Source organism: Lepisma saccharinum, chromosome 16 (genome assembly GCF_977018435.1).
Source record: "Lepisma saccharinum chromosome 16, izLepSacc3.1, whole genome shotgun sequence".
NCBI classification, from domain to species: Eukaryota; Metazoa; Arthropoda; class Insecta; order Zygentoma; family Lepismatidae; genus Lepisma; species Lepisma saccharinum.
In genome coordinates, this window is record NC_139244.1 from 14,447,816 (window position 1) to 14,462,240 (window position 14,425).

Here is a 14,425-nt window from a genome sequence, read left to right on the forward strand (position 1 = left end):
ATACCCAGTGGAGGCAGATCACATGGTGGTTCATATTCCACTTTAAACTGTAGGGTCTGCCCCGATTAGGTCTGTGCATAAAGTGGACTTAAAAACAAAATCAGACCATATTCGTTAAAAACAATGAGAAACATCTTGATTTGGATGTGCAAAATATTGAAAATTTACTTGACATAAGTCTTTTAGATATCTTTGGAGTCGAATGTTTGTTGCACGAGTAAATAACATTTGAATAAAAATTTTCACACATGAACTGTGAAGAGGGCTGCTTTAAAATTTTCACTACCTACCATCTAAAATAAAAAAATAACAGATACAAGTTTCTTTTGTCATTTGAATCATGTAATTTAATTTCAATAGCAGTACATTGCATTACACACACCCACCGTTTGTAATACAAGTGTAAATAAATTACATTATTTGTGTTCTGATAGCAAGGCTCAAGCTTGTAGCAACGAACTGACCTTCGTTTTGACCCTTCTCACGTGAATTACAATATTGTAACTTCTTACCTATTATCCCTTACTAATACTCTTCTTAGATGAGTCAAGAACTTGGAAGAATATGAATCAGTAGACTAGATTATACCAGACATTCACGTATCAGTCCTAACAAATGATCACTTGGAATGTAGCCAAATCTTGTCATCTCAAGATCAACATATGTAGATGTTGCGTAATCGTATAAGTACCAGACGTTATATCTTAGATAGTGTGTTGTGTGTCGACAGTTGGACATCAGTGACCAAACATACTACATCGTTTGATCTGGTAAAATGGCAACGAGCTACGCCCAGCTGAATAATGGCTCCAAAATGCCTTTCATTGGTTTAGGCACAGGAGGGGTAAGTATATTGCCTTGATCGTTTCTCTACCAAGTTCCACTCATGTTCTTACACTGTGATCAGTAAACATAACCAGATATTTTCTACGAGTAATAGAAATTTGATGTTCCAGAATATTTATACTTGTCGTGTAGTTGTGTCTTTTGATAATCAAAAGTTATGAGAAGACTGCGGATTTTTGTCTATTTTCCTTTTATTTCTCTTTTAGTAAAACATAGCCTTCAATGTTTTTAAAACTTGTTTCATGTTGTTTCAAGCCCGATAATGTATTCTTATAGGACTTAGAATTCCCATATTTTTGTAATATTGCCTACAAAAGACTTGTTTTGCAAATTTCTGCTTTGCTTCGCTACTTTGGTTTTTCAATACCACACTGAAGAAGATATAAAAACATTCAATAAGTTTTAGAGCTAAGAAAATGTATAGCAAATTAATGTTTACTGTCTATTTCAGTGACTTTTTAAGTTCATTTTTATGATTTTGATGCCCATATTCGAAACTAATTTACAATTTGTGATATAAATCTACATCCTACAACCATTTAGGCGTCTAGAAGGGGGCAAGGGAGGACCTTAGCCACTCTGGAACTTGAGCGTCGGACAAAAATTATACATTTCAAACATATAAATCCATTTCAATGATAGTACTTTGCAGGTTTTATGGGGAATGATAATTACAAATGAGATTGGTACAGCTTAGGCCTAGAAAGAGAAGCACTTTATTTTATTCGCTCGTCCATGCTTTGACTGTGAATACGTACATAACAACATTAATTCGTAATATCCATGGACTTGCCCAGACTTTTTTCTACGGTGGAAAACATCCCTAAGAAGGGTGTTTTTTTTTAATATTTACAAATTTTAAAATGTCTATTTTTAATTTCTGGACAGAAGCACAACTACAATTTAAATGTTTGAGCAAAAGTTGGCATTCAAATGAGCAGCCAAAACAATTGAAGCGGTATTAACACTATTGCCATTATACAAACTAATTATCCAAGGGAGCCAATGTCCCCTTGCCCCCTGCTGGATACCATAATTTTATTATGACTATTTGATTCCCAGTTCAGTCCTGAAGTTCAGTATGATGCTCTGAAGTCAGCTTTGCAAGTGGGATATCGCCTAATTGACACAGCGTACATGTACAAGAATGAGGACGTGGTTGGACGTGCTGTTAAAGATTGGATCAAAGATGGCGGAAAAAGAGAGGACGTCTTCATTACATCGAAGGTATGTGTACAACCAACGGCGAAAGAAACAGTAGGTGAATCGTCCACCACTATTTTCATTCGGTCTAAATTACACAATGTGATGACAATGAATTGAAATTGTTATTGTTATTGATTTGGTGTTTTAAGTCCTCTTTATGCACAGTAAGACTTATCGGGACCTACAGTTTAACGTGGGATCCGAACCACTGTGCCAAGTGCCTCCAAATGAATTGAAATAAATGCGTCAAAAAGCAGAGAACAATGCCTGCTTCGAACCAACATAGTTTCATTCCTTAAAACAACACAGGATATAGAATAAAAAAGTAATGAAAATAGCTGTGGACAATTAGCCTACCATTATCTTTGCCGTTGACTGTACAAAAAGTCAGTTTCGCTTCTGGAAAGATGTGTTTTCGTGCGAAATAAATTAGTATGGAGGAGAGGGTTGGTTGTTAAGAAAACAGTATTTTTCAAAAATCAAAATTTTGAAAAAATCTTAAGTTGTGTGTATTCTTGCTAATTGATTTCAGCCTTAGACCATTATTAAATCGGTTGTTATGTGGATAATCAATATCGAGCGTTTTGTTGAAAATTGTGTCTCGCTCATTTTAATGGTGCACTAGACGCATAACATGACCAAGTTGTTTTTTTACTGTCGTGTTGTCATACTATAAGGAAGCCCATAGAAGGGGCTTCAAATAAGACCGTTCCCAGATCTCTATTTCAATTAAGTGACTCTAAAATGACAGTTTATATTCAAATTTTCACAATTTCAAATGTCTTAACTTCAAAACTAAACTACACACAGAAAACTAAATGCACCATAAACGCATCGATTGATGCACTAAAGTATGTTTATGGCCTCTGCGAAGAATCAGGTTTAAAATTTGACGCATTTTTGAATATCGTAAAGGTAATATCAAAGTGCATCATTTTAATGCATCAATTGATTCGTTTTTGATGGTCTGAGCTACAGACTTTATGCATTTTTTTGTTTCAGATGATGCATTTACTTTTCTGTGTGTGGATGAATGCACGATTTGTCTTCTATCCGTGATAGCATTCAATATACTATATTTTAATATATTTCCAGCTTCCACAGATTGCACTTCGTGCTTCTGACGTTGAGAGGTTCCTCAAGATGTCTTTGAAAAGTTTGCAAACAGACTATGTTGACCTGTACCTCATCCATTGGCCATTCGGCTTTGAAAACGTGGATGACGTCACCGTCCAACCAATGAAAGAAGATGGAACAGTCAAACTGGACATGGCCACTGATTTGGAATCTGTTTGGAAAGTAAGTATGAAGAAGTAACTGACTATTTTAAGTTATCATAATGATCCACTGTTCTCCATTCCCCATTGTTGCACGTCGCACCAACTGATCAGTGCATATGGTGTTTACATTATACGCGGGTAATATTTGAGCATTTTTTTTCTGAAACCTGGGTACGTTTACGAGGTAATTTTGGTCACAATTATCTCGAAAAAAGTCTGCAGAAAATTTCCAAATTTTGACTGCATACTGAGAGTGTGTATCTAGAGAACTGTCGTTTGAAATTTCCCTGCATTGTTTCATCTTCTCGGAAAGAATGACAAATGCTCTGGGATACTTCTGACTTTTATCGTATAACCAGGTATTTCATAGTAATAATAATATATTAATATTGTTATGAAATGAATTTTAAAAATAAATACTTGGTTTCCTATGTATCTTGACATTAATTATGCCAGAACATTTTTACTTCATTTTACAACAATAATACTAATATATTATGTTACACTACCTGTAAAATGCATGGTTAGAAAGCGATAGCAACCACCCTCGACATATGTTTCTAAGTAAAATAATCATGATACATACTGATTAAACCATTAGTCTCTGGAGTAAACAAAGCTTTCATCACATCGTTGTAGACTGGAAACTCAAACATGCTCACACATGCAAACTAGCACTAAACAACACAGAAGCATGGATATGTGCGTTTAAATATTGGTTCAACTTCAACTTTTCTTCAAGTAAACTTAAGTGCCAGAACAGTAGCAATGGGATGAATCAGCAGTTTCTTTCAGGTTTTTTATGTTCTAGCTTCCTTCCCAAGTTATCGAAAGTTCAACAAGTTTGATTCGCTGTTTTTAAAAGTATTATTGAGTTGATATTAGCACGGTGGTGAGTGTAACTTTAAATCTGCTTTCCAGGCAATGGAAGCCCAAGTGATAGCAGGAAGGGCAAAGTCGATTGGGGTGTCCAACTTCAATCCGGAGCAGGTGGAAAGGATCGTCAAGGTGGCCAAGATTCTACCCGTGACGAACCAGGTGGAGTGTCACGTGTATCTCCAGCAGAAGGAGTTGAGGGAAGTTTGCAAGAAACACGACATAATCATCACAGCCTACTCTCCTTTAGGTTCTCCTGGAGCCAAGGAACTGGTCCGGAAGATCAATGGCATGTAAGTAGAAATGGTCTTCTATCACTTCCTAGACAATAGCTAATTTTGCCTTTGTTAAATTGTTAGTAATTGAACTTTTTCGCCTTCGAGGAATTGTCATCTGTCGCTGGTTTTAGATATACACTGAAATTATAAAGAAACCCACACCTTTTGGGAGGACATAAAATAGATGCTAGGTGGCCGGTATTATTATAATAATTAATTCTCCATGTATGCCTATGTATTGCTTGCATTGTAGAATTCTTCTTCTTGTAGTTTATTGTGCTGTTACAGCATAAATACGTTATAACTGTAACACAATCAAACAAGAAATACATGTCTGATGAAGGGAGCGTTCTCCCGTAACGTTACATCAAATAACATAAATGTTTGTATACGATACGATTTTTGTTACTTGGCGCCTCTTTTCTGCCACTTTGCTCAAATCACCACGATGAGAATGCGTAATGAAAAATGATGTGATGAAATTGATGAAGAGACGCTCACAAAGAACGCCAATGCCAAGGCAGGGATTCGTAGAGTCCTGTTCTAACCACTGCGCCATGGTGGTTGGTGATTACTGGTAAAGAGATCCATACACATGGCTCCTCGTCTCCCGCTGAAGCTCTGTAATCAAGTGGTCCCGAGTTTGATCCGCGCTCACTGAAGGCACATATGTAGTAGTTCGATCTTGTTAAAACATAGCCCGCTACGATCCTTCCCGTAGCGGGATAGGGTTAAACAGTTGGTATTCACCTATTCGAGCATGAAGTGGACTTCAAACTAAGCTTCCCTGCCGTCGACCCTGAATATGCCACACGGAGAAGAAGGGGAATTGGGCGAGGAAGACAGTAGAATGAAATAAACTGCATTTGTTGCATTGTGTACATACTCTGTCACGGTATCTGTGGAGCAAGGCCGCGCAAAGCGACAGAGAAGGGGGAAATCGAGTGGGCTGAGCGAAGCAGTACAGGCTGGTGCAGTCGCTTCCCTCCCTCCCTCCACGCAATCCCATTCGTTCTCACGTGTTCATTGGGGGAGCCATCTCGCATCACTACCTGCGTGGATACTTGTTCTCGTTCACTTCCTCCAGAGGTAGCTGGGACAGAGTATAGAAGAGTGATTTCCTTGTATCGACAATTATTTGCAGGGCTCAAGGTAACAAATAATAATAAAACAAACCGTTTCTCAGTCAAGTTTCTGCTTTCTGGTACAAAATAGTACGCTGGCAAAGTGCTGCAGCCACCAGAGACATCTACAGTCTATAGAAATCAACTTCTAAGATTGAAGAATAGGCAGTGTTGCCAATTTGGCTCTTTAGACAGATCTGACTCGTTTTGAAATGCTATAATGGAGTTATATCAAACTGCACGAGGAAAAATCTAGTCCCCCTGTTTTTAAGTAATTTCCTATACCCTCTACCAAAACTAAGTGTGTAGATGGTGATCTGAAATAAGCACTGTACGAAGTGAAGTCTCGAGAAATAGTAATGTTTATACAACCAGTAATTTTTTATATAATTTCATATAGTTTATTCAACATATCAAGTAGTCCTAATTTTGATTAAAGTGTTGCTTTACTAGTGTGTGTTGTTACACCTACTCTGTATATCTGTAATAAGAAATGATAAATCTTTTATTATTATCGTCACGTGTAAATTAAAAATGGGAACAAAACGTATAAAATAGACAACTTTGAAGGCATTTTAGTATATCCAGGAGTAACATAAAGCACTTCACTCCTGAAAAATCTCCGTTTGGCAGCACGTCCATAATAGACATGACCTGAGTATGCAAGAGATAAGAAACAATGAAAAATTGACAGATTTCATATTCAGTATATGAACTCTATTAATAGAGATGTTCGTTGTGAAAATATATATAGGCTATTGTGCTTTGATGCATACGGTTTTCCGAAATGTGTGTTTTAACAAATTTTTCACATTCGTTTTAACCAGGGTATTGCCAGTGAGGGATTAATGACATCCTCTCATGGTAAAATTTGATCGCTAGCTACACTTTTGTTAATTTAACTATTTATATTTAGTTTTAGTTATCTTGGAGAGTTTAGTTATCTTCTCTTAATCCATGCGTCTGCTATCTAATAATAACGCCAATAGTATCCGGGTACCGAAATTTAATTCTCCTGGAATTAAGTTGCAAGAGAAATCTGAAATCTTGAATTTGTATAATCAAACATCTATGTCACAAATTTTCCATTCTTTCATGTTCAGAAGATTATGTGAGCAGTTTTTGCATTGTGTATGTACATGTGGTTATGAGAGGGAATACACTACTCCAATTACTGCAGAGAAAAGAAAATGTCCCCTTTACTCTTTACTCATTATTTACGCTTGTTTCTAAATGAATTTTACTAATTGTTCCTTGTTTTATATTTCAATTATGGAAATCGTTGTTGGTGGAAATGTACATGTGAAAATACCACTCATCATGCTTTTGGCATAATCTATTTCTGTATGTTTTTACAGTAACATCTTATGTTGAAACAGCATTTGTGTGGAACATTTCTACTTTTTTTTATTAAATATGTAAATTCAGTTTTAAGAAGCTTAATTTTCAGCTTCTTATAAGAACATACACCTATGATTCTACTTAATCTACTGTAAACTACTATGAAAAGTGCAACAATTTATTTTTGCAGTTAGGTGAATACGGTAATGTTTTATATTTGATTGCATGGCTGAATGTGTATATTTAATATTTAGATAAGGCAAAATACGGATCAAAATCCCTGTCATCTCTGGGAAGTAAAGGGTGGAATCAACTGTTTATAACGTGGGTAAAGGACATAAAATTTGGCTAAATTTAAACGACAGATTAGGACATTAGTCTATGAATACTGACACAGTGTCTCATTTACCTCATTGCCTCCTTCACATATACAGTTACAAACTGTGTATTCTTACATTTCTCTCTTATGTTTTTGAATTACCATACACTTGTAATTTTCTATATTCTGTACATTTATAAACAATTAGCATAATTGTACAGATTAATAAATTAATTCATGTAGAGCAAAAACTGTTTTTATAGTAAGATAATCAGTGTAAAGCTTAAGTGTAACCCTACTTCAAGTAATAAGTAATAAATAATAATAATACTTTTTGCAGAGACGTGCCATGGGACCTGCCAAACTTATTGGAGAATTCGACAGTTCAGGCAATCGCAAAGGCTCATGGGAAAACTCCTTCGCAAGTGCTGTTGAGATTCGATGTGGACAGGAACATCGTGGCTATTCCAAGGAGTGGAAATTCTTTACGCATAAAGGAAAACTTTGAGGTAAGTCTGAAGCGAAGGCACTGCAGAATTTTAGGGGTAGGAGCTGTTTCCCCTCCCCTACAAGACAAATCCACAAGCTAGAAAATTGTTTTTGTTTTATTGATTTGGTTGTTAAGGCACGATACTGAAAAATGGTTCATTATTTTTTAAAGGAAATGAGTACGTGCTCAGGATAGGGTTACTAGATCACTATAAGCAAGACGTAGGATACAGTCACTTGTACAATAAATATATAACTAGCATATATTGAAAAAAATCACACCTCTACATTTCCACATCCTTCAGGAGGCTGTTATACTCGATCCACCAGATGAGTGATTAGCCATACAGTTAGTGCACTGAAATGCATAATTATTATATTTTGTTTTTAACATTAGCACATCTTGTTCAAGAAAAGCTTTTTAAGTTAGAGGGAGAGTTTTGTCGTATAATTTTATGTTGTGTAATCTCTCACATAAACATCTATTTTTTTGTAATTTGCAAAACTGTGGAACCATTTATTCTTTGGATTAATTATAGAATTCGAAAGCATGGAGCTCTGATCAGGATCTTGCCTTTTACACTTAATTTTTTTTACCATGTAACACTGTTTTTACTTTGGCTATTTTATTTGTAACACATGAAATTAATGATTCCAATGTCTAGGGTGGGGGTCAACAGAACAGTTCAATCCCCCCTCTCTGCGATTCCAAAAATTTGGAGATCATTTCCAGAAGTTACAACTGGGACGACTTTTGTTTTTGTTTCATAAGAAAATCATCCAGGCAATGCCCAGAGCCACCAACTTTTGAAAACATTGGGTCGGTTCAAACACTTCAGCTATAAGTTCACAAAAAAAATCTCATAAATCTTCCCTTCCTAACACTAGGCGTCAGTAAAAGAAGACTCATTATTGTGGATGATCGAACTATCGTACACACTTTACGATACGAAGAGATTGTGATTCTGGTAGGTTTCACAATGACTTGCATCGTGCCGGAAGGTTTCCTTGCTTAACTGGATGTACTGAAAGAAACAAAATGTTATGCTATACATGTGTTATGTTTGAGACAAAACACTCCGAATGGTGCAAGGTAGGTGTTTCAGACATGACCAACCTAATTTAAAGAGCTATACAACACCAACCTTCCAAACAACATTTGTTGCATAATGAAACACGTCATTATCTAGGTAAAACAGGCATGGATCATATATTTATCGGAAGCTGCAGATTGTATTTTCAAATAGACAATACTTAAGACGACTCCTTCCATAGTGAATTATTGAAGTAAAAGCCTTTCGTTGAATTTCACGTTCTCACCCGAAATCCTCATGCCATGCCACTGGCAAGGGATGAACTGAAACCAACCCCACAAATGTCGTATGATATGCCCCATATGTAAGAACCACATACTTTGCAATGGCATTAAGGTCTACGGATGTTAGTTGCTTCGTAAGGCACTGTAGAAATACATTTTTCGTTCATAATAAATGGCAAAATAACACAAATTTAAAGGGCCTCCCTGATGGCGCAGTGGAAGGTAGCGTCGTCGCCTTGTAATCAAGGGGTCCTGGGTTTGATACCCGGTGGAGGCATATAGTGGTTCGGATTCCACTTTAAACTGTAGGTCCAGTCCCGATTAACCTTTCTGTGCATAAAGTGAACTTAAACACAAACTCAAAACTCTACCAAAACTCAAACACAAATTTAACTTTTATTATTATTATTGGTATTTGTCGAGAATTTTACTGCATCTTCCACAGATGCCGTAAAGAATACCGTGAAAATAGCAAATTTTAACAACTATAGATTTGATAACACCCTGTAACACGATTTTTGTTCCTGTGTAGTAAGTTTCATTTTCTAAAGGCTTCTGACTGGAAACAATAGAAAATGCCTATTATTCCCCTCAAACTTTGTTTTTGTGACCAGGACAGTGTTATTTTTGAATTTTACCTGTTTCAATGAGAAAATATACGAATTCGTGTTTTTCATTTACATAAAGAAAAAGACAAACACATATACATCAAAAGTGACATATATTTGCACTCTAGTTGTGAACAAAATTATTGCAAAAGATTTAAAAATGAGTAGTTTTCCGAGATTTACGATTATACTGTACATTACTTTCACGAATCAGCCCCCAAATATAGTCTCCCATCATGTTCTCGTTACACCGACCTTGGTAGCGACGTTCGAAGTCCAATATATCTTGATGGAAACGCTCGCCTTGCTCCTCCAAGTACGCTCCCATGTTATCCTTAAATGTATGAAGGTGAGCATCGAGGACATGGATTTTCAGGGACATCCTGCAGCCCATTTTGTCGTAGTTCTTCACCAGAATCTCAACCACTTCCACATAACTCTCGAACTTATGATTGCCCAGAAAGCCCTTAACCACTAAGACAAAGCTGTTCCATGCCACTTTTTCATTCTCACTGAGCTTCATGGGAAATTCTTCGCATGCCAAAAGCTTCTTTATCTGTGGGCCGACGAAGACACCGGCTTTGATCTTTGCATCAGACAGCTTAGGATAGAAGTCTTGAAGGCTGCTGACGCCTTATCTAAAGCTTTGACAAATTGTTTGATCAGGCCCAATTTAATAAAGAGTGGAGGCATTAGCACCTTGTGGGGGTCTACCAGTGGCTACCACTTGATGTTGTTTTTTTCCACAGAGAACTCGGTCCTCTGTGGTCAGTACCTCGTGTTGTAGTGCGCTTTGGTGTCTCTGCTGTCCCATAGGCAAAGATAACAAGGAAACTTGGTAAAACCGCCTTGGAGACCCATTAGAAATCCTATGATTTTGAAGTCTCCGATGTCTTCCCATCCATACTCATCATATTTCAAGGTATCTATCAATCGCTTTATGCTGTTGTAATCCTCTTTGAGGTGGACTAAGTGAGGCAGTGGAAGAGACGGGTATGTATTTCCATTATGAAGAAGCATGGCTTTAAGACTTCTGGACGAATTGTCAATAAAGAGGCGCCACTCACTTGGACTGAAGTCAATTCCAATTGCTTCAAACAGACCGGTGACATTGTGGCAGAAGCAGAGTCCATCTTGACTTATGAAAAAGCTGAAAAAACTTTGACGACGCTTCCTCTGATCTGTTATTTGCACACTTTCATCTAATAAATTCCACTGCTTAACCCTGGACGTCAAGAGTTCTGCATTGGACGTGGTGAGACCAAGATTTCTTATTAAGCGTTAAGATCTTTTTGATTGGGGTAGTACGGGTTTCTCTTTTCGGCTCGAAAATTGTAAGTATCAAGATCAATGTCTTCCTCACTCTCTGACTTACTACTCTCGTCTGAAGAGGGCAGCTTTTTCTCTGGAGGAGTGGGCACGGGAAACTAAGGGCAATGTGGCACAGGGGCGATGGACGAAGACATATCCGGATATATAATAGCTTGCGCATTCTTTCCAACCCGACGTTTGGAAGGATCCACCATGCAAAAGTAGCAATTACTTGAGTGGTCAGTGGGTTCCCGCCAAATTCTTGGGATAGCGAACTTCATAGCTCTCTTTTCTCCTCTGTACCATACTGCAAAAGACAAAAGACAAAAATAAACTAATGTGTATTTTCAAAACATATTTCGCATATGAGATATGTAGATATATATTTAAAATGAACAAAATTATATACTTTTATTAACTTTTTCAATCAGGTGCACAACTGCACCCAAACCTTGTGACTTAGGTGCGCTACTATTGGTTAGGTGCAGAAGCAACTTACAAAACAGGATGTGCAATTCAACATTAATGTGGGTAAAAATAAAGTATATAGCAGTTTATTAAATATTAAATGTTAAACATGTAAGGTGTTAGGAAAAGTAATTTTTCAAAATACATTTGAAATAAACAAAAAATTCTAGGCCTCTTCAAGAAAACCCTAAATATTTAATATATAATTGAAATTATTAAAATTTTACATTTTAATTTTGCATCTTACCTTCCAGAGTTTTTTGCAGTTCTTGCAGGTGAAATGAGGTACCCAGGTTTTGTCTTGTTCCCCTACAGACATACCGAAATATGCTCTGTATGCTTCACACATTTTAGCAGATGCTTTCACAGAGTACTTATTTCCTCTTTTCTTGATAAAATGCCCACAGACATAACAAAATTCGTCTGCCATATACTTGCAGCCTCTTGATGTCATTGTAAACGTGTATCGAATTAGGCAGCCAGAACGACAATGAACCTCTTCAAACTGCAGGATTTGCACTGTTCTTGCTGGCAGAATGCCAAGACCTGTCCGTTTCAGTTATAGGGGAGACCAGTATATTGCTACAGCGCGCAGTATGACACGTTATTTATCTTCTTTATTCGTAATGAGAAAAAACGTGTACTGGAAAAGGGTAAATCTCAAAACATTATTGTCCTTGTTACAAAAACAAAGTTTATGAGGAATAATAGCCATTTTCTATACTTTTGGAACACAAGGAATTAGAAAATATCAATTATTACCCAGGAACAGAAAAAAATATTTTTTTGTTACATTGTGTAATCAAATGGTAATATTTGTATTAGAAATGTGACTATTATTTGTGTTTGGGGATAAAAATCATCATTAGTAGAGTAAATATGTACTTCTGAGGCCAACTTTGATTTTTTGACCAAACGACCACAAAAAGTTGAAAAACTCACTTTCTCTCCCCGTTCCGCGCCTCATTTAGTGCGCTGACGATGTTTCACGGGCGCAAAAAGGCAGTGATGAGTGAAAGATGAGCTCTCATTCTCTCATCCTTCTCATCTTTCTCATCTTTCTCATTGTTCTCTCATTCTCTTTTTATTCTCCTCTCATCCTCTCATCTTTTTTTTATTCTCTCATTTTTTTATTCTCTTATTTTCTTATTTTTTGAAAGATGAGTGCACCTTATCGTAATTTTCCAAGTCTGGGACCAAATGTTTATATATCGTGACCTACGTAAACCTCTCCTCTCATTCTCTCATTCTCTCATTCTCTTATTTTTTGAAAGATGAGTGCACTTTATCGTAATTTTCCAAGTTTGGGACCAAATGTTTATATATTGTGACCTACGTAAACCTCTTCTCTTATCCTCTTATTCTCTCAATCTCTCAATCTCTCAATCTCTCAATCTCTCATTCTCTCATTCTCTTTTTACCTTTAGAATATTGTCGTCAACATTAGAGATGAAGTTGGAGTGCTGGAATCAACGGGGCCAAATGTTTATATATATCGTGATCTTCGTAAACCTCTTCTCTCGGGGGAAGGATGTGGCATACACACACACACACACACACACACACACACACACACACACACACACACACACACACACACACACACACACACACACACACACACACACACACGCACACATACACGCACGCGTATGCCTCTTATTATTTCCGTATTGTAACACAAACAAACAAACAAAATAATAATTGCTGTTTTTAGGATGCCTGGCCCCTAACCCGCCAGGGTGCGTGGTGCCCAACCCAAAAAGGTTCTAACGGCTACGGCTCTAGATAACCGCACCTCTGTAGGGTTTCACGTGTTTTTTTTTCCCCCAAACTTCCATGAAACCCTACAGAGGACCTCCGTAATGCATGCAACGTGTACTAACGACTCTAGTGTTATTTGATGTTGTGATATTTTTGGATATAGAGTTTTATTGTGAGATATAGATAAAAATAATTATGTTTATTATAATATTTTCTTGATGAAAATGGAGAATATGTGCGTGTTACAAATAAAGTTGCATGCTTTTTTTTTTCTAGTGTGTGTGTATGTGTTTTTGATGTTTCGACAGCATCTGAAACGATAAAAAAAAATTTTATTGTTAATTTTCACGTGTAAAAACAACAACAAATTTTTTTTGTGCAAATTTTCTGATTGTCTCTCGTGCTATAGTGCAAAAAAGATATTGTAACTTATAACTAATGAAATTGACATTTGTAACTGATCTGAACTAGTGAAATTCGTATTGTGCCATTGTAACTGATTGTGCTAGCACTAAAAATTTCTTATTGTGCAAGAAAATAGATGATAAAAACTTGTTAAAACTGCTCTGTGACCCTCTCATTCTTCACGTCGTAGGCGAAGGACTTCTCTGCAATCAGGATGACACTGCATAGGGTATCCTCGGGCAAGGCATCGTGGAACTCGCAGACGACCTTGATGTTGGTTCGATCGTTGACCACAACCTTCTTTCTCTTAGATGTGTTGATGACGGTCATGGGTCTCCGTGTTTTGAACTCGCTGGGCGTGTAGTACATGTCCACACTTCCCTCGGTCACGCGTTTGTAAGCCGAAAACGCTTCGTAAAGTTTGAGATAATCGTTTTTGGTCATGTCGAGGTTGTAATTCTCGCGCGGGAACACTTCGTTGCGTCCATTTTTGAGATAAACGTTCTTGATCTTGCAGTCGTCGAATTTGCTGGAATCTTTTTCCTGATTCTTGTCCCTCCCGGTCTGAAAGAGCACTACGACGAAATCTGGCATGTCGAACTGTATGTTGTTGAACTGCGTCGTCACGTCGAATTCCATGTGACTTCCCGTCGCCATCTTCTGCACGCACTGGTAACCGTGAAAGTGAATCGGTACCTGCGGACTTTTCAAGATCTCCGCTTTGTACTTGAGGGCATAGTTTGTCTCGTATTCCACCACCGGCATTCTCAATTCCATGCTCCGGATGATGCA

The 14,425-nt window shown here is 37.2% G+C and overlaps 1 protein-coding gene across 1 annotated transcript in view; it reads left to right on the forward strand.

The window, feature by feature from the left end:
• The first annotated feature begins 703 nt into the window (after window positions 1-703).
• The window catches only part of LOC146000269 (1,5-anhydro-D-fructose reductase-like), a 28,691-nt gene continuing 14,969 nt past the window's right edge, over window positions 704-14,425 (forward strand). Inside the window, exons 1-5 of the mRNA XM_083137733.1 lie at window positions 704-844; window positions 1,909-2,073; window positions 3,148-3,351; window positions 4,254-4,501; window positions 7,611-7,779. Of these exons, the coding sequence (XP_082993859.1) occupies window positions 776-844; window positions 1,909-2,073; window positions 3,148-3,351; window positions 4,254-4,501; window positions 7,611-7,779 (855 nt within the window). The 5' untranslated portion in view covers window positions 704-775. The remainder of the gene's footprint in view (window positions 845-1,908; window positions 2,074-3,147; window positions 3,352-4,253; window positions 4,502-7,610; window positions 7,780-14,425) is intronic.